This window comes from Bufo gargarizans, chromosome 3 (assembly GCF_014858855.1).
Source record: "Bufo gargarizans isolate SCDJY-AF-19 chromosome 3, ASM1485885v1, whole genome shotgun sequence".
Classification (NCBI taxonomy): Eukaryota; Metazoa; Chordata; class Amphibia; order Anura; family Bufonidae; genus Bufo; species Bufo gargarizans.
The window spans coordinates 422654549-422678773 of record NC_058082.1 but is presented as its reverse complement, the minus strand read 5'-3'; the positions used below and the strand labels follow the sequence as shown (position 1 = coordinate 422678773).

Below are 24225 nucleotides of genomic sequence, written 5' to 3'. Positions count from 1 at the left end.
TGTATTTTTTTTCTTTACTCTATCCACTGAGGAAAATCAACTGTCAGATGAAACGCAGAGTGTAAAAGTAAACTCCCCATTAAAAGTGCCCTGTCAGATCTAGAAAGAAGTGCAGTGGCGTCTTAAAAAGATTAAAATAGACAAATCACTGGATCCAGATGGCATACACCCTTATATCCTATGATAATTAAGTAATGTCATAGACAGATCCTTATTTCTGATATTTAAAGGGGTATTCCTATCACATACAATGGGGGCATATCACTAAGTATATGCCCCATTGTCTGATAGGATATGCCCCCAGAGGTGGGACACGCACCTACAAGGAGAAAGGAGCGGGGAGAGCTGTGGCTGGAGGACCCCGGTCCGTCCACCACCAAGCGCTGCTCCCCGCTAGTTCCATGCAAGTGAATAGAAGCGCTCCACGCACGCGAGGCCCCCACTCCCATTCAATTCTATGGGGCAGATGCCCCCATTGAAATGAATAGAGGGCAGCTGCGCATGTGCAGTGCACTCTCCATTAATTTCCGTGCTCGTTGTAGGCGCGTGTCCCAGAGGTGGGACCCACACCTATCAGACAATAGGGGCATTTCCTAGCGATATGCCCCCATTGTATGTGATGGCAAAACTCCTTTAAGGATTCTATATAAAGGGAGTGTTCCACAGGATTAGGCAAATGTGGTGCCAATATTCAAAAAGGGGTAAAAAATAGAGCCCGGAAAGGGCCGGTAACTTTAACATCTGTCACTGGATAACTAAAGGTTTTCTAATCTCAATGGAAATAAGCCTATAACGCTATCAGCATGGATTCATGAGGGATCGGACCTGTCAAACTAATTTAATCAGTTTCTATGAGGAGGTAAGTTCTAGACTTGACCAGGGTGAGACAATGGATGTCATATATCTTGACTTCTCCAAAGCATTAAACAGTGCCACATAAAAGATTGGTACATAAACTGAGAATATTTGGACTGGGGGAAAATGTGTGTATGTGGGCGAGTAACTGGCTCAGTAAAGTAATTAACCCGGACGAGGACAGTATACTGATACAGATGGATCTAGATAGATTGGAGGCTTCGGGTAGAGAAGTGGCAGATAAGGTTTAACAATGACAAATGTAAGGTTATGCACATGGGAAGGAATAATGCAAGTCACCCATACATACTATGGCAAAACACTGGGTAACACTGACATGAAAAAGGAGTTTAGGAGTTTTAGTGAATCAGAAAACTTAATTGTAGAAACCAGTGTCAGGCAGCTGCTTCCAAGGCCAATAAGATAATAAGGTGCATCAAAATGGGCATAGATGCCTGTGATGAGAACATAGTCCTGCCACTTTACAAATCACTGTGTACAATTCTGGGCTCCTATTAACAAGGCAGACATAGCAGAGCTGGAGAGGGTTCAGAGGAGGGCAACTATAGCAATAACTGGAATAGGTGGAATACAGTTCCCGTAAAGATGATAAAAATTCAGGTTATTTAGTTTAGAAAAAAAGATGACTGCGGGGCGAATGATGTATACATATATTGAGGGTCTGTACAGAGACCTCTACCATGATCCATTTATATCCAGGACTGTGACGAGCAGACATACTCTACATCTAGATGAAAGGTTTCTACAAAAATATTCAAGGGGGTTCTTTACTGTAAAAGAAGTGAGGTAATAGAACTCTCTGCCTGAGGATGGTGGTGATGGTCAACTCACAAAAAGGATTGAAGAGGTGCCTGGATTCATTTCTGGAGTGTAATAATATTACAGGCTATAATTATTAGATTTCGTAAGAAGGGTGATTGATCCAGGGAGTTATTTTGACTGCCTGACAGTTTTTTTTTTTTTTGCCTTCCTCAAGATCAACAGACTGAACTGGATGGACGTATGTCTTTTTTTCAGCGTAAAGACCGGCCTCTACATAACTTTGTCATATCCAGCGCCGGTCTAAATGTAAGCCAGATTCCTTGCTAGCTTACATTTAGACCCTTTTATTCGCCATGACCTCTTTTTTAGACCTGGCATGAGCAGGGAAAAGTCGTAAATAACCCCCTTTGTTACTATGTTACATAGGACATAGACAGGGAGGCTGGTTAGGGTTGAGAGAAAGCTGAATTGAACAAAGTATAGATATATTCTTAAAACCTGAGATCCAGGACAGTGATACAGATGGAAGATGTGGCAGGGCAGGGGAGAGGCGTCTCCCTTCCCCGTTCCTCTGATAGGCTAAAGGCACTAGGCCTGCAGCCTATCAGAGGCCGGTGCAGTGACGTTATCACGCCGCCTGACCATACAGCGCAGGACACAGGTCGGAAGGGACATCGCTGCCAGCCACATGGTAAGTATATGTGTTTATTTTTTTTATTTGGCACAATGCAGGAGAGGAGCACTATGGGGACATCTAGGGGCACTAAGAAGGGGCATTTCTTACTGCCACATTAGGGGGGCACTATGGGGGAAGGGAGGACAGAAGCACTATGAGGGCATCTACTGAGGGCAAAGAAGGGGTATTTTATACTGGCACATTATGGAGGCACTGTGGAGAAAGGGAGAGGAGCACTATGGGGGTATTTTATACTGGCATATTATGGGGGCACTATGGGGGAAGCAAAGACTGAAGCACTGTGGGGGCATCTAGTGAGGGCACAAAGAAGGGGTATTTTTTATGGGGGGCACTATAGGGAAGTGGGAGAGGAGCACCATAGGGGCATCTACTGGTGGCACGAAGAAGGGGGATTTTATGCTGGCACATTATGGGGGGCACTATGAGGACATCTACTGTAGGATCTGTATAGAGGCATTTTATACTGGGACACGTTATGGGGGTACTATGGGGAAGGGAGAAAGAGGAGCACTATGGTGGCATCTACTGGGGGCACTAAGAAGGGGTATTGTCACGACCCTTGGTCATGGTCGTGACTCCTTGGGAGCCGCATGCAGTTACCCGCGGTTTTGGTGTTGTGTCAACCGCAGCTGGGGGCACCTAGTGGTTTGCCTCAGGTGCGGTTGCCGCGGATAACAGGCATGCGTGCGGTTGCCCTTGGCAACGTGTTTTATGTGCACTGCCTTTGTCTGTTTGTGGTGCACTAGGTCATGTGTTGTATGCACGGAGACACCTTCCTTCACCTGCGGTTGTCCGCAGCAACATCTGTTGCTGTGTGCATGTGGTGGCAGGGTCTCGGCCTGCTGGCTGTTCCCCAGAACATGGTTGCCACGCATGCCGTTGCTGGCGGTAACAGGTGAGTGTGTTGGTGTGTGTTATGTATTGTGTGTACTTCCCCTTTAAGTTGGTGTTTTCCCTTTCCTGTGGTGCAGAAAGGGTTAATTCTCTTCTCAGTGTGTGTGATGTCACTGGGTGTGTTCTGACCGGTGGGTGTGGCCACTTAGGCCTATAAAGCCTCGTTCTCTGGCTGGGCTCAGTAGGTTGCTTTCAGCCAGGCATGGCTGGAGCAGCCTCCTGTATATTACCATCTACCAGTGGGGGCCTCCCTTCTGGTCATAAAACTTTGTTATTCGGTGTTATCTAGGTGTGTGTGGGGTTTCTGTATCATTGCAGCTTATGGTCCGGGTCCCTGTGTGATGTCTGTGTGTGCTGTCATTGTTGGTGTCCTGAACAAACAGCACCTGCACATGGGTTCCTGGTTGTGTTGTTCTGTGGCAGGTGAGTGTTGTGTTGATTGCGTTTGCCTGTCACTGCCATAAGGTGTTTTCTGTTTCCCCTTGTTGCTTGGCCATTGAGACTCCTGCTCCTCCGTGCCAAGGAGGAGTAGGTCGTCTCACCCAGCTCCTAGGTCAGGGATCTGCGGAGGGTCAGCAGGGATCCGAGGTTCCTGAGTATGGGCCCTCCTACCATCAAGGTCGGCCCATGCAGGTAGGAGACAGGGTCAGAGTTAGGGACGCAACAGGAGGTGACCTGCTCCCTAATTCTGTGTTGTTTGGCCAAGTGGTAACCCTACCATCTCCTGGCACCGCACGGCTGGGGGTTTCCCCCACCCCCAGCCGTGACAGGTATTTTATACTAGCAAATTATGGGGGACACTGAGGGCATCTACTGCGGGCACTATATAGGGGCATTTTATACTGGCACACATTATGGGGGAAACTGATGGCATCTGCGGTCACTATATAGGGGAATTTTATACTGGCACATTATGGGGGCACTATGGGGAAGGGGGAGAGGAACACTATGGGGGCATCTACTGGGGGTACTATATAGGGGTATTTTATACTGGTACATTATGGGGGCACTATGGGAAAGGGAGAGGAGCACTATGGGGGCATTACATAGTTTTTTTTTATACTGGTACATATTTTGGGGGCACTATGGGACATCAGCTCAACTGGGACACTAAGAGGGGGTATTTTTTGTACTAGTGGACATTAGGCACACTGGCACACATGGGGGCATTTATTTGTACTGGCGCACATAAGTGGCATTTTTTGTACTGGTGCTCTTTCTAAGGGGCATTTTTCTACTGTCACATTATACGGAGAACTATTACTACTGGGGGGCATTATGGTGGGCTTTAATACTACTGGGGGCTATGGGGAACATGATTACTAGAATAGGTACTATGGGAGCTTTATTACTTCTGGGGCACAGTGGGGACATGTTAGGAGCCCTGTAGGAGCACTATTACTACCAAGTGCACTCTGGCAGAGAATTATTACTATTGGTCGGAGCACTATTACCGTGGGGGACATCCTGGCACAGTATCAGCTTAGCACAGTTATTTTGGGGGACATTGTTTGCTGGGCGCAGTTATTTTAGGACACTGTGTGCCAATAATTATTGAAGGGCACTATCTGCATGGTACTAGTATTATCAGAGGGTTTATCTGTTTCTGCAGTATAATATTGGGGAGCACAGCAGGCACTGTATTGGAGGTGGTAGGATGAGTTGAACAGAAGATGGGAGGATGATGGAAAAGTAGGAAACTAAGATAATTTTTTTTGTCAAAAATCATGGCAGTCTGGTCTGAAGGGAGAAGATGAGGAAAGAGAACATCTACATCAGAGAAGACGTCACTGGATGTAAGAGGTATCGGGTGCTGTATTACCCTGTATGATAGGAGGGAGGGGGTTAGGTTTAGAATTTGGTATGGGCATTGGGGAAAGGGGGGCGCTGTTTTAATTTTTGCCTCAGGCATCAGAAAGGCTAGGTGCACCCCTGTCTTTAAGCACTCTACTAAGACAACACAGGAGTGGCTTAAGAACAACTTTGAATGTCCTTGAGTGGCCCAGCCATAGCCCTGAACTTGAACTCAATGGAAAATCTGTGGAGAGACCTGAAAATGGCTGTCCATTGACGATCCCTATCCAACCTGACAGATCTTGACATGATCTGTACAGAATAATAGCAGAAAATCTCCAAAGCCAGGTGTGCAAACCTTGTGGCATCATACCCATGAAGACTGTAGACTGTAACTGTTGCCAAAGGTGCTTCAACTAAGTCTTGAGCTTTTTTCACACGGTCAGTAATACGATCAGTATTTTTGCATCAATATTTGTAAGCCAAAATCAGGAGTGGGTCGAAAACACAGAAGACACAATTATTTCTATGATACCTTTTCTCTGTAGGTCCCTGTTCTTCTATTGGCTTACAAATACTGACCAAATAAAGATGCAAAATACTGACCAAATACTGACTGTGTGAAACAGCCCTAAAGGGTCTAAATACTTATGTCAATGCAAGATTTTAGTTTATCCTTTTCCATAAATTGGCAAAGATTTCTAACATTCTGTTTTCTCTTTCTCGTTTTGGGGTATTGAGTGTAGAATGATTGGGAAAAGTGTGATTTTTTTTATTATTTTGGCACAAGACCACAACATAATAAAAAGTGAAAGAATCTGAAGACTTTCTGAATGCACTGTTGCAGAGGTGTTGGCAAAATCTCTCTAAAAAAATGCCAAAAGCTCCAAAATGGTACATTTTTTAAAAAGAAGCCAGAAAGACAAAAAACACCACCCAATCAACAAAAATTTCAGGTTCAAAAACAATTATGTGTCTTGTGTTTCATATTTCCCATACACCTTCAGCTAACATCTGGGGCAAAAAGCACCGCAAAAACCAAAGATGAAAAAAAGGCCACAACAAAGGCAAAAATAAGCAAAAGTGGATGCTGAAGAACTTTTTAACCCATTAGGCCTCCCTCACACGTCCCTGTTCGTGATGACATCCATGACAAGAAGGTCAGTGGTTCATCCATGAAGATGTGCCCTCTGTCTGTCATCCGTATTCCATGGACACTGCAAGGCTGAAAAGGGATCTCCTACCAATGGTCAGTCAAAACCACTGATGCCAGTGGTTCTCACAGACCCATAAACATCAAGTGGCGTGTTTGGTCCACATCACGGACGTGAAAGAGGCCTTAAATCACATTTAAGAGCTGTCTGAACAGTCGAGAGCAACATCCAGAAGCAATCACTGTTGGCATCTGTGAATAAATCTTTAGGTTTGACTCTTTCAAGCCAAAGCTAATCCAATTCTGCCAGCTGTCACACAACATATGCAGGGATGCCATATTCATTGTGTATGAAACACATGGCCATATGCTTCACTGTTCATTTACGGAAAAATAAAACTCACTTAGAAGCAGGGACAACTGTAAACTGTGAACATGTCATTAATAAAATCCTCCCACGTGGAGTGTCTGAAAAGTATGTTTTTGTATTTCCTGTCGTAAAATCTTGTGTACTACATTTCTCTTTTTGGGTATGCGTATGACCATTCCTCCACCTGGTTTAAAATGCTCTGACTCTCAGTGATGATCTGCTTTTTCCAGAAACAGCACCCCTCTAGTCCACAGAATGTGCCTGGTATTGCATCTTTATCTCAAACACTTGATTAGGGGTACTTTCACACTAGCGTTTTTGTTTTCCGGTGTTGAGTTCAGTCCTAGGGGCTCAATACTGGAAAATAACTGATCAGTTTTATCCTAATGCATTCTGAATGGAGAGAAATACGTTCAGGATGCATCAGTTCAGTCCCTCTTACGTTTTTTGGACGGAGAAAATACTGCAGCATGCTGCAGTTTTATCTCCGGCCAAAAATACTGAACACTTGCCTAAAAGCTGGCATTAATATACATTGAACTGTATTAGAGCCGGATCCGGCATTAAGTGTTCCGGCAGAACGGATCCGGCTTTCCTGTCAGACCTTTAAAAATGAAAAAAATTATTATACCGGATCCGTTCTTCCAGATGACATCAGAGAGACGGATCCGGTGTTTCAATGCATTTGTCAGACGGATCTGCATCCGGATCCGTCTGACAAATGCCATCAGTTTACGTCCGTATTGCCGGATCCGGCAGGCAGTTCAGGCGACTGAACTGCCTGCCGGAATCCTCTGCTGCAGGTGTGAAAGTACCCATAAGGCTCAGTCACACAGACACATTATGGATACCAGTTATGGCTTCTGGAATACAGCATCCATAGACATCTATGGCCCCATACTGCCTCTGGTTTCAGAGACAAATGCATGCCATATAGCAGAGATATGCACCCTACAACCAATGCAATAAATACAGAGGCACCATACGGTGAATACAGAGTCCCTACAATTCTGTATTAAGGTCATAGGCACCAAGTCCTGATTTCTTAACTGAACTTTGGCCACATTCACACGAGCGTATCAAAATCCATCCATATTGTCATTACTTCAGTAATTCATCCATATTCCTTCCTTAGGTCTCAAGCACAGGACCATATTTTTGTCCGTGTCCAATCTGCATTTTTTGCAGATTTCTATGGATCCTCAAAAAAAAAAAAAAACGGCACAAGGATGTAATCTGTTTGCTGTCCACATCCATGCAGCCCGGCCGCCGCAAATTATAAAATGCGTCCTATTCTTGTCTGTTTTGCAGACAAAAAATAGGCTTTTTTACAGTGGGTCCCGTGAAAATTGTGGAATGCACACAGATTGCATCCATATTTTGCGGATCCATGATTTTTGTATTTGTGATGCACTCTCATAGACTATAATCAGTGTATGTGGAAGCAAAGCCGCACAAAACTCAGACATGCTGCGGGTTTCAAATACTCACAGAAAATATACACCCATGAGCAGTGTCGGACTGGGGTACTTAGGGCCCACCAGTGTAACTGATTCTGGGGGCCCACCTTAGGGCTCCTGCACACAAACTTATTTTTTTTCTATGTCTGTTCTTCAATTGGGCCTCAAAAAAAATAAAAGACTCCGTGTGCATTTCGTGTCTGTATGTAGGCATGGCCGTTCTGCAAAATGATATTATTATCGGCATTTCAGACAAGGATACGACTGCTCTATTAGAGGCCGGCTGTTCTGTTCCGCATAATGTGGAATGCACACACCCGGTATCCATGTTTTGCGGATCCGCAATTTGTAGACTGCAAAACATCCATTGGTCGTGTTCATGAGCACTTACAGTGATAACAGAAATATTAAAGATGAAGTATGATGGCAGACATTCACAGCAAAATGCACAAACATACATATGTCAGAATTTACACATATATGGATATCCTGCACTTAAGTCAGTCAGAAACAAGACACATGCAGCGCACACCAATCACTCATTGGACACGTGTGGCACACAAGAAACTTATACATGGGTCACATGCCACTGATACATAGATCATATACAACACACACCAATCACACAAAGGAAATACGCAAGGCACACACCAAGACATTTATGCCTAACCCTATTAGGTGTAACACACTTAAAGGGGTTAAAGGAGATGTCTCACTTCAGCAATTGGCATTTATCATATAGAGAAAGTTAATACAAGGCACTTACTAATGTGTTGTGATTGTCCATATTGCCTTCTTTCCATCATATTATACACAGCACATAGCCATGGTTTTGACCATTCTTCAATCCAGAAGCGGTGGCCGTGCTTGCACACTATAGGTAAAGGTGTTGGCCTATGGGCACTTCCAGCCTTTCCCTATAGTGTGCAAGCACGGCCACGGCTGCTGGATTGCAGAGTGGTTAAAACCACGGATACGTGCTGTGTATAATGTGATGGAAAGGAGGCAATATGGACAATCACAATACATTAGTAAGTGCCTTGTATTAACTGCATGATAAATGCCATTTACTGAAGTGAGACAAACCCTTTAACCTCTTTAAGTATCAATGTCTGGCATGAAATTTACCAAATCTTAACCTCCTCATATTGTACATAATATTATAATTAAAAGGGTTGTCCTACCATAATGATCTATTGCCTTAGGATAAATATCAGATTGCTGGGGTCTGACTGCTGGAACACCTACTGATCATGAAAAAAGGGGTCCCGAGGCATTCAATTACATTACCACCAATCTATGGTCTTAAGACCACGTTCCCTTGATCATGGGGGTCCCAGCAGTCAGACCCCACCAATCAGACACTTATCACCTGTCGTGTTATAGCTGTTGGACCTTTTCACATTCCCTATCCTTAAAAAGGTATTCCCATCTTCTTGATCATGTTTGAATCAATCATATACCCCCCATTAAGCATTTCTCTAAATATAATCTATTTTTTAAATCCTATTGTTTTCTTCAAAAACCGAAAAAAACTAATTCTATTGTTTATATTCGCTACCCATGGATACGGCCACCGATCGCCGGCCCCATCCATGGGCCGCGCTTGCGCAGAGCTTACCCTGGTGATCCAGTGGCTGGCCTCTCTTACTTTACAGGGAGCGCGCACGTCGGGTGGCCGCGCATGCGCGGATCCATATCCTTTTGAGCCGCGTCTAAAAGAGAGCCGCTCCAACGCAGCACAACAGAATATAGTTCTGCACATGCGCAGCCGCCCGAACAGTTCGTGCAACGAAGGGACGAGTCCGAACAACGTCGGAGAGGAGGACCGGGAGACAACTTCATAAGCGGTGGGTGAGTATTATTTTTACATGCACCACCAATTCCACCAACGATTGGGGGCTGATAGAGGCACTTGGGGGGCTAATGGAGGCACTTGGGGGGCTGATGGAGGCACAATGGGGGCTGATGGAGGCACTTGGACTGATGGAGGCATATGGGGGCTGATGGAGGCATATGGGGGGTGATGGAGGCACTTGGGCTGATGGAGGCACTTGGGGGGCTGATGGAGGCATATGGGGGCTGATGGAGGCATATAGGGGCTGATGGAGGCATATGGGGGCTGATGGAGGCAGAATGGGGGCTGATGGAGGCACTTGGGGGGCTGATTGAGGCACAATGGGGGCTGATGGAGGCCTATGGGGGCTGATGGAGGCTGATGGAGGAACTTGGGCTGATTGAGGCACTTGGGGGGCTGTTGGAGGCATATGGGGACTGATGGAGGCATATGGGGTCTGATGGAGGCACAATGGGGGCTGATGTAGGCACTTGGGGGCTGATGGAGGCACAATGGGGGCTGATGGAGGCACAATGGGGGCTGATGGAGGAACTTGGGGCTGATGGAGGCACTTGGGGGGCTGATTGAGGCACTTGGGGGGCTGATGGAGGCACTTGGGGGCTGATGGAGGCATATGGGGGGCTGATGGAGGCACAATGGGGGCTGATGGAGGCACTTGGGGGGCTGATGGAGGCATATGGGGGCTTATGGAGGCACAATGGGGGCTGATGGAGACACAATGGGGGCTGATGGAGGCATTTGGGCTGATGGAGGCACAATGGGGCTGATGGAGGCACAATGGGGGCTGATGGAGGCACAATGGGGGCTGTAGGAGGCATATGGGCGCTGTTGAAGGCATATGGGCGCTGTTTAAGGCATATTGGGGCTGTTTGAGGCATATGGGGGTCTGTATGAGGCATACGGGGTGCTGTTGGAGGCATATGGGTGGGCTGATGGATGTAGCAGAGCTGAATATGCTGCTGTTCAGCCATAGTTCTAGTGGAGAAGGGAATAGACAGATGTAGCAGAGCTGTATATGTGTCCGGTCAGCATCAATGCTGGTGGAAGAGAGAAACAGATTTAGCAGAGCTGTATATGTGACGGGTCAGCATCAATGCTAGTGGAAGAGAGAAACTGATGTAGCAGTGCTGAATATGCTGCTGTTCAGACACAGTTCTAATGGGGAAGGGAATAGACAGATGTAGCAGTGCTGTATATGTGGTGGGTCAGCATCAATGCTGATGGAAAAGATAAACAGACAGATGTAGCAGAGCTGTATATGAAGCTTTTCAGACAGTGCTAGTGGGGGAGTAGAATAAAGATGTAGCAGGGCTGTAGGTTTATACACAACTAGAGTACAGCTGCAATGGAAACAAATCTGCATCAGTGCTGGTGGGTGGGGGTTGGTCAAGCTTTTGAGCTAATGTATAATATGGAATTATAGTTTTTGAAGCACAGAACGGGTTTGTAAAATATCATACAGAGATTTTGTGTGTAAAACTGCAGAGCAGCCAGGTGTTACTCTGCACTGAGCTCACTTCACATAGCTCTCTGATTCCCCCAGCAGGGGGAGGGGCCTCACAGACACTGCAGGCTGCCAGACTGATGAGTCATACTCTTCACATGAACTAGCACGCAAGGACTGAGTTCTCAGTGTGATGTAATAAGGAGGCGTGGCCGGCCTTCACTCAAACTGCCTAAGCCCGCCCAGCCTTAGCTGTGGAAAACCAGGAAGTGAATTCTGCTGTAACTACAGCTCAGGCTGATTTAGCAAGATGGGAATACCCCTTTAAAGGTTTTCTTTGGGTGTAAAAAATAAATAAAAATAAAAAATTTGGCCCAAAATATGTGTCAAACTAGGATCGGGAATAACGAAGTGATCCCCCACTGATCCCTCTTCTTGATTGAGTAGCAGGTCGAGCATATGCCCTGCCTCTCAATCCATTCTCTATAGGGTTACTGCAGATGACAAAGTACAGCGCTGGCTATTTCCAGTGGTCCCAAAGAGAATAAATGGAGCAGCAGGGCATATGTGTGGCCTGCCACACAATCAAAAGGGGGAACAGGACCCGTTCCTGGGATCAGTGGGGGGTCGCAGAATCAGACCCCACTAATCATATAGTTATGCCCTATGGTGTGGAGAGGATAACTTGAAAACCTGGACAACCCTTTTAAATCCTCCACCACTGAACCACCAGTATCTCTTTACAGGATAGCAGTGATGCTATGCAGTGATAGCAGTGATACGTGTCAATACTGGAGAATATGACGCACTATGCAGAATTTTTCAGTCATAAGTCCAACCCCCTTTGCAGGTCATAACCTTTAACAAAGCCCAAGCAAAGGTGCTAGAGAAGCAATGTGAGTAAAGGGCACAAACGGAAGGTCATACCTGAAACAGAGGCATTAGGGTCACCTGAGTCAGAGGAATTGTGGGGATCCTGAAGCAGGGGTAACTGGAGAAGAGGCAATATTAGAGGTGCATTTAGAGTGGGGGCATCTGGAGCTGGGGCATTTATGGGGGTACAACTAAAGCAGAGGCATTAGGGTCGCCTGAGGCAGGGTCATACTGGGGATCCTGGAGCAGAGGTATTAGGGGGGCAACTGGAGAAGAGGCAATATTAGGGGTGCATTGAGAGTGAGGGCATTGGGGGGCAATATTAGGGGTGCATTGAGAGTGGGGGCATTGGAGCCGTGGAACTAATGGGGGTGCACCTAAAGCAGAGGCATTGGGAAGAGTCCTCCCAATGCCACTCTGAACTCTGCAGAGAGCAGCACACACACACAGATCTGTGTCTAACATAAACAAGTCTCCTACAGCTCACTACTGTCACCTGAGAAATTAGCCCAGCACCGCAGAGGAGTCCTTTTCTCCAGCAACCACAGTTTTCGGACAGCAGGGAGGGCAGGAGGATGGCCAGACATGTTCTCTCCTCTTTCACTGCCAGCAGCCCGGGAAGCTTAGGATACTGCAGGGCCTCCTGTACAATGTACACCAGTAGGAGGCTGCATCACTGTGCGATACTACCACCTAGTGGCTACAATAATTATCTCTCCTGAGAAACCAGTAGGAGGCTGCATCACTGTGCGATACTACCACCTAGTGGCTACAATAATTATCTCTCCTGAGAAACAAGAGAAATAGTTGCTCCTCAGTCTTATCTCTGGGCGCAGGAGACTGGGGGCCTACCGAGGAACCCCCCGCCTCCCCGGTGGGCCAGTCCGAGCCTGCCCATGAGAATAGAGCCTTAGCTACCAGCGCTGTATATGTACGGCGCTGAAGCGATGTGTAAACATGCAGCGGGCGCCATGGCCGGCAGATCTCTGCTGTTCCAAACAGCAGAGACCTGCGGCTAATTACCGTGACTGGCAATAATGCTGATCGCGGTAAATGCGCAAAAACCCGTAAGCGCTTCCTACCAATGCCCCGTGTGGCCACTTGCGCTGAACACTTTCAGCCTCGCTGATGAGGCTGAAAGTGTTCATGCTGAAATTCTTATTTTGCCCACCAGATGGCAGGCCAGGATAAGAAATAAGCAAAATTGAGTTTAAATGGCATTTAAAAAATCCCTGATAGACAAAAATTAAACATTAAGGCCTCTTTCACACTGGCGTTGCGGGAAAAGGTGCGGGTGCATTGCGGGAACATGCGCGATTATTCAGCGCGAGTGCAAAACATTGTAATGCGTTTTGCACGCGCGTGAGAAAAATCTGCATGTTTGGTACCCAAACCCGAACTTCTTCACAGAAGCGGATGCTTGCGTTTTTCACGCAGCCCCATTCACTTCTATGGGGCCTGCGTTGTGTGAAAAACGCACAAAATAGAGCTTGCTGCGTTTTTCATGCAATGCACAAGTGATGCGTGAAAATCACCGCTCATGTGAACAGCCCCATAGAAATGAATGGGTCCTGATTCAGTGCGGGTGCAATGTGTTCAACTCACGCATCGCATCCGCGTGGAATACTCGCCCGTGTGAAAGGGGCCTAAAAAACATTATTTATGGGCTCATATACGAGTCACAAAATCATCACAAAAATGTTTAATTAAAAAAAATATATATAAAAAATATATAAAATTTTAAATCACCCCCCTTTCCGTATAATTAAAAAATAAATACCTAAATAACAATAAATATAAACATCATGGGTATCACTACGACTGAAAACGCCCATACTATTAAAATTGCAAAGAAAAATTCCATTACGGCGAATGGCGTAACGGAAAAAAGGGTCAAAATGAAACGATTTGCCATTATTTTATTGCTTCTCTTACACCAAAAAGTAATAAAATGTGATCAAAAAGTCAAGCACACTCCAAAATTGTATCAATAAAAACAATGAGCCCCTAAACGGCTCAGTAGACAAAAGTATAAAAAAAAGTTATGGGGTCAGAATATGGTGGTGTAAAAAAAAAAAAATTATTATCAAAGTTTAAATGTATTTTTACACTATCACTATTTAGACATAAAGAACCTACACATATGGGGTATTGTTGTAATCGTACTGGCCCAGGGAATTAAGGAAATGGGTCAGTTTTGTCGTAAATAAAACGCCGTGGGAAAAAAAATCGTAAAACTGTGGAGGAATTGATTTTTTTTTTCCAATTCTACCCAATTTGGATTTATTTTTTACCGCTTCCCACTACATTTTATGCCATAATGAATTGTGGAATTAGAAAGTACAACTTGTTCCGCAAAAAATAAGCCCTCATACAGCTATGTGACCAGAAATATAAAAAAGTTATGGCTCAAGGAAAATAGGGAAGAAAAATGAAAACGCAAAAACTAAAAAACCTCAGGTATCCTAACATTAGCAGCAAATTCCGGAACATAAAATAAGTGTTTACGGATTGCAAATACGCTCAAGTGAAAGAGGCTTTCAGTGGTTATGGGTGCCTTCACATATATAGGTTTTTGCTGCACTTTTGTATTTTTAGTGACTTTCTTTTGCACTTTTTTTTTCTGTAAAAACACATGCTCCAGATGTTAGCTGAAGGTCTATGGGAAATATGAAATGCAACAAACACAAGCGTTTATTTGTTTTGTTTCGTTTTTTTGCTCCTGGTGTTTTTGTTAATTAGGTGGAGTCTTTTCTTTCAGTTTTTTTTTTTTATGCAATGAATATAGGGAAAAGATACCATGAAGAAAACTCTAGTAGTAGGCAGAAAAACCTGCCACAAAAAGTGCAGAAGAATTAAAAAGGAATGCTTACACCTACAGTATTCTGGTGTTTTTTTACTGGGAAAAAAAAGCCAATACAAAATGTATATGTACAGTATAAGGACCCTAATGCTTTATTATTTAAAAATAACCTGTCACCTGGATTTTGCGTATAGAGCTGAGGACATGGGCTGCTAGATCACGGCTAGCCGTGTCAAAAAAACAATTTTATATATATGTAAATGAGGCTACTAACGTTTCCAGAGCAAGCCACGCCCACTGTGAAGGAGCCCAGCACCGCCCCACATCCTCCGAATCTCCTCCTTGCTCCCCGACGTCACAAAGCTAGAGCGCCATAATCTCACGATGCGCGAGCTAGTGCATGCACAGTGTCTGCATAGTATTCCTTCCCTGTGCTGACATCAGCCTCAGGGAACGAACTGCGCATGCGCTAGCTCTCGCATCGCGAGATTACGGACCCTATCTTTGCGGCTCGGATGCGGACCCATTCACTTCAATGGGGCCGCAAAAGATACAGACAGCACTCCGCGTGCTGTCCGCATCCGTTGCACCGTTCCGTGGCCTCGCAAAAAAAATATAGCATGTCCTATTCTTGTCCGTTTTGCGGACAAGAATAGGCATGTCTACAATGGGCCGTCCGTTCCGTTCCGCAAATTGCGGAAGGCACGCGGCCAGCTTCAGTTTTTTGCAGATCCGCGGTTTGGCATTAAAAAGTAGCAGATTATGCGTTTGCCATTTTTTAACTGCAACTTTTTAAAAGTGTGTCACTTTTTACCGCCGCTCTTTCCACTTTTTAGAAAGGGAGCGTGGTGAAAGAGGAAAGGGGGTATAACCAGCAGCAGTGACGTTCGAGGCAATGGGTCCGCATCCACGATACAGGATTCACACGGCCGGTTAGCTTGAGGTTCTCAATATGGGCACGGACAGCCTACGATCATGTGAATGGACCCTAATCCTGGATAACTCTTTTAGCGACTAGATATTGCCACTATACCAGAGGAATAACCTGACAATCAGGAGCCCCACTGCAAAATCACAAAAACTATATAATACTGGTGTCTTCCATGTAGATGGATAGATAGATAGATAGATAGATAGATAATAGATAGATAATAGATAGATATAGATAGATAGATATGATAGATAGATAGATATGAGATAGATAGATAGATAGATAGATAGATAGATAGATAGATAGATAGATAGATATGAGATAGATAGATAGATAGATAGATAGATAGATAGATAGATAGATAGATAGATAGATAGATAGATAGATAGATAGATAGATAGATAGATAGATAGATAGATAGATAGATAGATAGAGATAGATAGATGATAGATAGATAGCTAATAGCTCCGATAGCTCTGCTCCTCGCTCGCTCGCTCCTAGCGCTCGCTCGCTCTCTCGCTCTGCCGATCGATCGCTCTGCGCTCGATCGTCGCTCGCTCGATAGCTCGCTCGCTCGCTGCTGCTCTCTCGCTCTCGCTCGCTCGCTCGCTCGCTCGCTCGCTCGCGCTCGCTCCTCGCTCGCTCGCTCGCTCTGCGCTCGCTCGCTCGCTCGCTCCTCGCTCGCTCGCTCTGTCGCTCGCTCTGCGCTCGCTCTGCGCTCGCTCGCTCGCTCGCTGCGCTCGCTCGCTCTGCGCGCGCTCGCTCGCTCGCCGCTCGCTCGCTCGCTCGCTCGCTCGCTGCTCCTCTCTCTCGCTCGCTCGCTCGCTCTGCGCTCGCTCGCTCGCTCGCTCTCGCTCGCTCGCTCGCTCTCTCTCGCTCGCTCGCTCGCGCTCGCTCGGTCTGCGCTCGCTCTCTCTGCGCTCGCTCAGATAGATAATAGATAGATATGAGATAGATAGATAGATAGATAGATAGATAGATATGAGATAGATATATATGAGATAGATATATATGAGATAGATAGATAGATAGATAGATAGATAGATAGATATGAGATAGATAGATAGATAGATAGATAGATAGATAGATAGATAGATAGATAGATAGATATGAGATAGATATGAGATAGATAGATAATAGATAACATCAGTAGCCAGCTAACATTTGGGAATTCTTATCTGGTACTCACGACTTCTTGAAGGATCCTCCTACAGTGCTGCCAACAAGCAGACAGAACTGCTGAGAGAAGAAGACCCATGTGATGTCCTGCAGGCTGCTGTGAGTCTGGCACCTTAGATCCAACAGTGTGGGTCCCAAAAACGCAATGCATAGTCCAAAGCTGAAGAAAACGCTCCAATAAGTGATGGTGGGTTGCAGGTTCCTCCTGAAGAGGGCGAGAAGGTTCTCATCCCACCACATCCTTCACTCTCCCAGACCCCAGAGCAGGGCAGGGGAGCTGGCACAGTCTCTCAGAACCTGGAGGGAGATTATAATGTCAGGGAGGGCAGGCAGGTTGTATGGAGCCTCACCTTCCTGCTCTCCTACAAAGGAAACGTCACTTACTTGCAGATACCTGTGTGGGGTTTGAACTTCCCTCTTCCTCCTTCCATAGACTCCTTAGTATGGTTCCTTCACTTACTGTCTCAGCTCCACTGGCCGTCTCCTTTCTTCCCTCCTCCCGTTATTTGCTCCGGGGCTAAGTTCTCCAGTTCTTGTATTAAGCGCAGCTACTTACAAGAGGTGTGAGGAAGTAAGAGGAGGCGCCCAGGCATTGCCATGGGAGGGGGCACAGACTGCAGGACACCGCATGTCTAGAGCGAGACCTTCATGCTGCACCTTGGTAGCTTTATATCTTCACTTGTTGATTTGGCACTTTTTATTTCAGACACATACATTATGGTAATAAGTCACATGAAGAATTTGGGCTCTGCCACAACTTGAACGTTTAGATTTTATCTGGAGTTCTGCCCCACAATGCCCTGGTGAGACTGTAGAAGATTCCCACCACCAGGGTTGTACCCTGTTGGTCCCCTGCCCTCTTTTAGGCTGGATTCACACAGTTTCATTCTTTGCACTAAAATGGTTTTTAGATAGCATGTGGATGAGAATTGTGAAATTCTCGTCCACTTAGCTGGTACCATACAATGCTGCAGATCTGCACGAAAATCCGCAATGGCAGTTCCACAGCTATTCAGTCACATGTGAACTATTGTTGGGCGAGCATTCGGCCCAATACTGTGTGCGCTCGAGCGCGATGCTTGAGTCTCCTCCGCGCATGTTTGTTGGCTGCTACGGAGCCAATAAACATGTAGGTGAGTCCTGCCATTCACTGTAATGCCGTAGCCATGTTGGCTGCTGGTATTACATTAATAGGCTGGTCGGAACGCATGGGTGCGATATAGCGCCCGATGACACGTGTTTCGGCTCATTATTAGTCAGGAAGAGCTGGAGAGCAGAAGTGAGATATAGTAAAGGGATTGAAATAGCAATATTTTAGTTTTTATATTGTTATAGACCCAAAAGTCCTGTTAAGGACTATTGTGTGTGGCAGCAATATATATTTTTAGTGTAACCTGCACTAAATTGCTAAAACTTGTTAGAGACCCAAAAGTCCTTTTAAGGACTATAGTTGTATCTAGCAGCAATATATATTTTTAGCGCAACCTGCGCTCAATAGCTGGCAACTGTTTGGCCGTGGCAGACAGCGACATTACCTGCGCTACATCTCCTGAGTAATGTGTGCGCAGCCTAAAAACATCCAGTGCACTTTTCTGTCCGCTGCGGACAGTTACATTACCTGTGCTACATCTCCTGTATAACGTTTGCGTATCCGAAATGTCAGTGACATTCAGTCAAATTTTTTTTTCTGCTGGTGGCAGCGACATGGTGTCACAATCGACAACTAACAAACCCCTTATAACTAATTCCTATAATAACGACAGACGACCAACTGTGGATAAATAAGGCCGCGGTCTTTATTAAAAATCTGGGGGTTAACCAATAAATATTACCACAATAAATTAATCATACTGAGTTTAAATTAAATAAATAACTAACATTCCCTTAAGTTAATATCCGTCCACCCAAAAGACTGGGCGACTAACCCCCCCCCATATTCAAAAGACCGCGACATAAAATGGGAGGGCGGGCGGGGGATGCTTCCTTCTTGCTTGCAGATTCTAACAGCCCGGACCCAGGTGAGTGACCGACCTTAAATAGCGATTCCATTCCCGCCACAGAACCTCCTGGCCAATCCTTGATTCAGGCTAAAAATAGCCTAAGCCCAGCAACCGGACAGCAACCCTCCTGAGCCAATCACCTGCCGTCCAGTTGCCAGCTTCACCTGAGGAGAAAAAACAAGGAGAGAAAAGAGAAGGGGGGGGGGGGGGGGGAGAAAACATGGCCATAACGTAAAACGTGTCTCAGTGACACCATGAGGGGCAAGTGCTAATTTCAGCCTTGCCGCTATCATTACCTGCGCTACATCTCAAGTATAACGTTAACACATCCGAAATATCAGTGACATTCAGTGTAATTTCTTATTAGGCAGTGGTTACAGCACATTACTTGCACTATACCTCCCGTTTAACGTGTGCGCAGCCTAAATATCAGTGACATTCATTCAGTGTAATTTTTTATTAGGCGGTGGTGACAGCGACATTACTTGTGCTATACCTCCTGTTTAACCTGTGCACATCCTAAATATCAGTGACATTCTGTGTACTTTATTTGCGCATACACTGTACCTGCACTACTGTACGTGTGACATATTTGCAAGCATGTATACCATTTAATATGCGCAAGGCGAGCAGTAAGAGACGGGGAAGTGTTACGTACTATTACGTACTGGCCAATCCCCTGTCCAAGACGCAGGCCCGAATGCCTCCTGCCATGCACCTGGACCTTCGCAAGCACCATCAGCTAGCACATCCACTTCTGTGTCCCAGATATCTATACCCCAGGCCTTTGTTGCCATTTAGGCTTGTGGACACAGAGGCTTTCCATAGCCTGTTGGTGGCGGCAGCTGTCCCGCAGGACTCTGTCCTCAGCCGCCAATATTTTTCACGGTGTGCAGTCCCAGCCTTACACCAGCATGTGTCCCATAATATCACCCGTGCCGCAACCAATGCAGTTATTGGGAAGGTCCACTTAAAGACTGACACATGGACAAGTGCTTTTGACCAAGGACGTTACATTTCCCTGACGGCACACTGGGTGAACGTTGTGGAGGCTGGGAGCGAGTCGTACCCTGGGATGGCACAGGTGCTACCAACCTCAAGGATTCCATCAGGGTTTCCGCCACCACTTACTTTAGTGGCTACAACCTCCTTCTCCTCCTTCGCCTCCTCCTCCACTTCCACCTCTGAATTATCATCTTACAGCACCAGTCAGACATCAGTCAGTAGCTGGAAGCAGTGTAGCACTGCAGTGGGGAAGCGGCAACAGGCTGTGCTTAAACTGATCTGCTTAGGTAACAAACAGCACACCGCCACAGAACTGTGGCAGGGAATAAGGGACAAGACTGAGCTGTGGCTCTCGCCACTCAACCTAGGCATGGTTGTGTCTGATAATGGCCATAACTTGGTGTCGGCTTTGGAGCTCGGCAACCTAGTGGTTCAGCACTTTCTCAAAACCTACCCCAATTTGCCTGAGCTACTGATGAAGGTGCGCCGCGTGTGTGCCCATTTGCGCAAGTCATCAACAGCTTCGGCCGGTCTGGCAGCGCTTGCAATTGCCAGCTCACAGACTATTGTGCGACGTGAGCACGCGCTGGAACTCCACGTTCTACATGGCCAGGCTTTGTGAGAAGCAGAGGGCAGTAGTGGAATACCAGCTGCAACATAGTCGTTGCCTTTCCAGTCAGCTTCTGCTCTTCACAAGCGACGAGTGGGCATTAATGTCTGACCTCTGTGAGGTTTTGCGCAACTTTGAGGAATCAACACAGATGGTGAACTGCTCACAATTAAGGCGGACGCTTTGCATGTAGAAGAGGGAGAAATGGGGGAGTACCATACACAGGGTGATAGCCAGACCACCCTCAGTTCGTCTTCTCAGCGCAAATTGGATGATGAGGAGGAGGAGGAGCAGGAGACAGTTGCCTCCGCTACCAGAGAGTAGTACCCATGGAAGTTTTACTCCATCTGTTCAGCATGGATGGGTAGAAGAGGAGGAAAAGGATGAGGAGATTAAGAGTCATCCTCCTGATGAGGACAGTCTTGTCTGTTGGGACTCTGGCACACATGGCTGACTGTATGTTAGGCTGCCTTTCCCGTGACCCTCGCGTTGTACGCATTTTGGCCAACACCGATTATGGTTGTTCACCCCCACTACAAAGAGAACTTCTCATCTCTCATTCCTATGGTTGAGAGGACGAGCAAAATGGTGCAATACCAGAAGGTCCTTGTGGAAAAATTGCTCCAACAATTTCCAACTGACAACGCTGGCTGCAGAGTTCGTAGTTCCTTGGCCAAACGAGGAGGGGAGACGAGGGGAACACACAGCAGTTCCAACAGAGTCAGGGCAACACTCTACAAGGCCTGGGATAGTTTTATGACACCCCACCAGCACCCTCAACCTGATGCGCGGCCTAATGTCACAAGGAGGGAAACATTTTGGAAGATAGTGAAGGAGTACGTAGCAGACCGTGTCAGCATCCTCAGTGATCCCTGTGTGCCTTACAACCATTGGGTGTCCAAGCTGGACATAGTGGCACGAATCTGGCGCTCTACGCCTTGGAGGTGCTGGCCTGCCCTGCCACCAGCAGTTTTGTCAGAGCGTGTATTTAGTGCTGCTGGGGGCATAATAACTGATAAGTTCATCAGCCTGTCAACTGAAAATGCTGACTGGTTGACTCTTATAAAAATGAACAAGGCCTGGATTGTCCCTGACTTTTCTACTCTACCAGAGGAAAGCGGCTGAACATAAAGGGACTCTAAATGGAGCTTTTAAGGTGTATCGAATACAATGTATTCCCATGCACCCCTTCCACCACTAAAAAGGGTATATGATTCAATCTCCCTTTTCTTATCCTCCTCCTACTCCTCCATCATATCAACATACTTATTAGGCTGCCCTTGCTCCTAATGTTTTAGAGGGTCAGCTCAGCAGTGGGCCCTCACCCATAATGTTTTAGAGGGTCACCAGCAGGCCCTCACCCATAATGTTTTTCAGGGTCACCAGCAGGCCTTCAACCATAGTGTTTTAGAGGGTCAGCTCAGCAGCAGACCCTCACCCCTACATTTTTAGATGGTCAGCTTGGCAGCAGGCCCTCGCCCACAATTTTTTTTAGATGGTCAGCTCGGCAGCAGGCGCTCGCCTACAAAATTTTTTAGATGGTCAGCTCGGCAGCAGGCCCTCGCCAATAATGTTTTTTTAGATGGTCAGCTTGGCAGCAGGCCCTCGCCCACAACATTTTTTAGATGGTCAGCTTGGCAGCAGGCCCTCGCCCACAACATTTTTTAGATGGTCAGCTCGGCAGCATGCCCTAACCCCTAATGTTTTCGATGGTCAGCTCAGCAGCAGGCCCTCATCCCTAATGTTTTTGAGGGTCACCAGCTGGCCAGCAATCATAATTTTTCAAGGATGTGTATGATGCTATCCTTTATGTGTAATAAAGGGTGTATTAGAGTGCTGGTTCCTTGTAATTTTTGGCAGCACTTGCACTTTATATACAAGTAAATATACAGGAAAGAAAGTTTCCTAACAATTTTTCCTTTAAAATCGATTTTATCTCCAGTTTTTTGCATATTATTGTCAGTCTGTAAAATTTGCGTACTACTCAGACAACATAGTTCCCAGCAGCGAACTGGGAGTCCAACATGCATCCAGACATCCTCCCCATGCTGTTCCCGAACCATTTCAGTGGTGTTTCCATCAATTTCTGACCTTTTACTATGAACCAGACACCCTCCCCTCTTAAGAGCAGGGGGTGCCTGGTTTAATGCTTGGGCTCTCCCATTGACTTCCATTGTGCTCGGGTGCTCGGTACTCGAGCACCCGAGCACTTTGGTGCTCGATCAACACTAATGTGAACCCAGACTTAGGAAACATTAGAGGAAGAGGCACATCATAATATTAGTCACCTATTAGCACAGGATAGATGTGGAAAAAATGTCAAAGCTTAGGGCTCATGCACACGGCCGTAGCGGTTTTTCGGTGCACAAAACACAGATACTGGATGTGCGCTTTCTGCCTTTACGGAACGTCCTGCCATCTATAGAACATGTTCTATTTTTTTGCGGGCACCGAAGAATGGCACACTGTATGCTGTCCGCATCTTTTGCAACCTAATTGAAGTGAATGGGTCCACATCCGACCCACAAAAAACACGGATCAGATGCAGACAAAAAACACGGTTGTGTGCATGAGCCCCTACAGAAGTGATTATACACTGACGAGCAAAAGGGTAACGAGCAAAAGGGTGTTTGGAATTTTTTACTTTTAGGGTCCATATCTCACCATCCACTACAGCTTGGAACATGAGACTACCATCATTTTATAGACAATCATCTTGGCTATCCCATACATAAATTTGACTTGCAACTACTGTATTTAGCGTATGATTACTTTTGCAGATTCCTGTCACGTAACTGCATTGTTACTGTTTTGGTCCTAGCATTCTAAATTTTATTTTGTTAGAATTTTGTAAATCCACCTTTGGCTTTCAACACTGCCTGAATCCTTCTGGGCATGCTCTCCATCAGAATCAAGCATGTCACGACTGAAATCTATTCCCAAGTCTATTATACACGTTCCCAATATTGATGCATATTGGGTACGAATACAGCTATTTCTTTAACTCTACCCACAAGTGTTCAATTGGGTGTAGGTTGGGGGGTGGGGGCAATCCAACACCTCTATTTCATTGACATTGAACCATTTATTTGCCAATCTTGACATATGGTTCAGGTCTTGCTGGTCTTTTTCATACCCATAGTACTCGAGTGTATGAAGTAACTTGTCTTGTAGGATACTCACATATAGCTCAGCATTAAGACTACCATTGATCCTGGTCAAGTATCCAACGCCTTTGGCTGTGAAAGAACCCCATGCTCCACCGAACTTGACAGTTTCTTCAATTTCTCGATCCGTTAGCCCCCTTTTCCCTTGTTTATTCCAGACCCATTTGCACCCATCAGAGCCCAGTGTATTGACTTTCATCTCATGACTCCAAATCACCAGTTTCCAATCTTCTACTGTTCACTATTTATATTTTTTGAGCCAACACTTCTTATAACAATATTAAAGTTGAGGCTTTGTCACCTTTTTTCAGGCTACCATTCCAGACTTGTGTAATGCACACGGTGTGCT

General features: G+C 46.0%; 1 protein-coding gene across 2 annotated transcripts in view; it reads right to left on the bottom strand.

Moving 5' to 3' along the window:
* The window catches only part of MFSD4A (major facilitator superfamily domain containing 4A), an 89054-nt gene extending 71276 nt beyond the window's left edge, over positions 1 to 17778 (bottom strand). Inside the window, exons 1-2 of one of the 2 annotated variants that reach the window (XM_044286381.1) lie at positions 17479 to 17778; positions 17105 to 17391 (exon numbers count right to left, since the gene is read on the bottom strand). In XM_044286381.1, coding sequence (XP_044142316.1) covers positions 17105 to 17334 — 230 coding nt within the window. In that variant the 5' untranslated portion in view covers positions 17335 to 17391; positions 17479 to 17778. Of the gene's footprint in view, positions 1 to 17104; positions 17392 to 17478 lie in introns of those variants that run through there. The other variant, XM_044286382.1, reaches the window with a different exon arrangement.
* Between the last annotated feature and the right edge of the window lie 6447 nt (positions 17779 to 24225).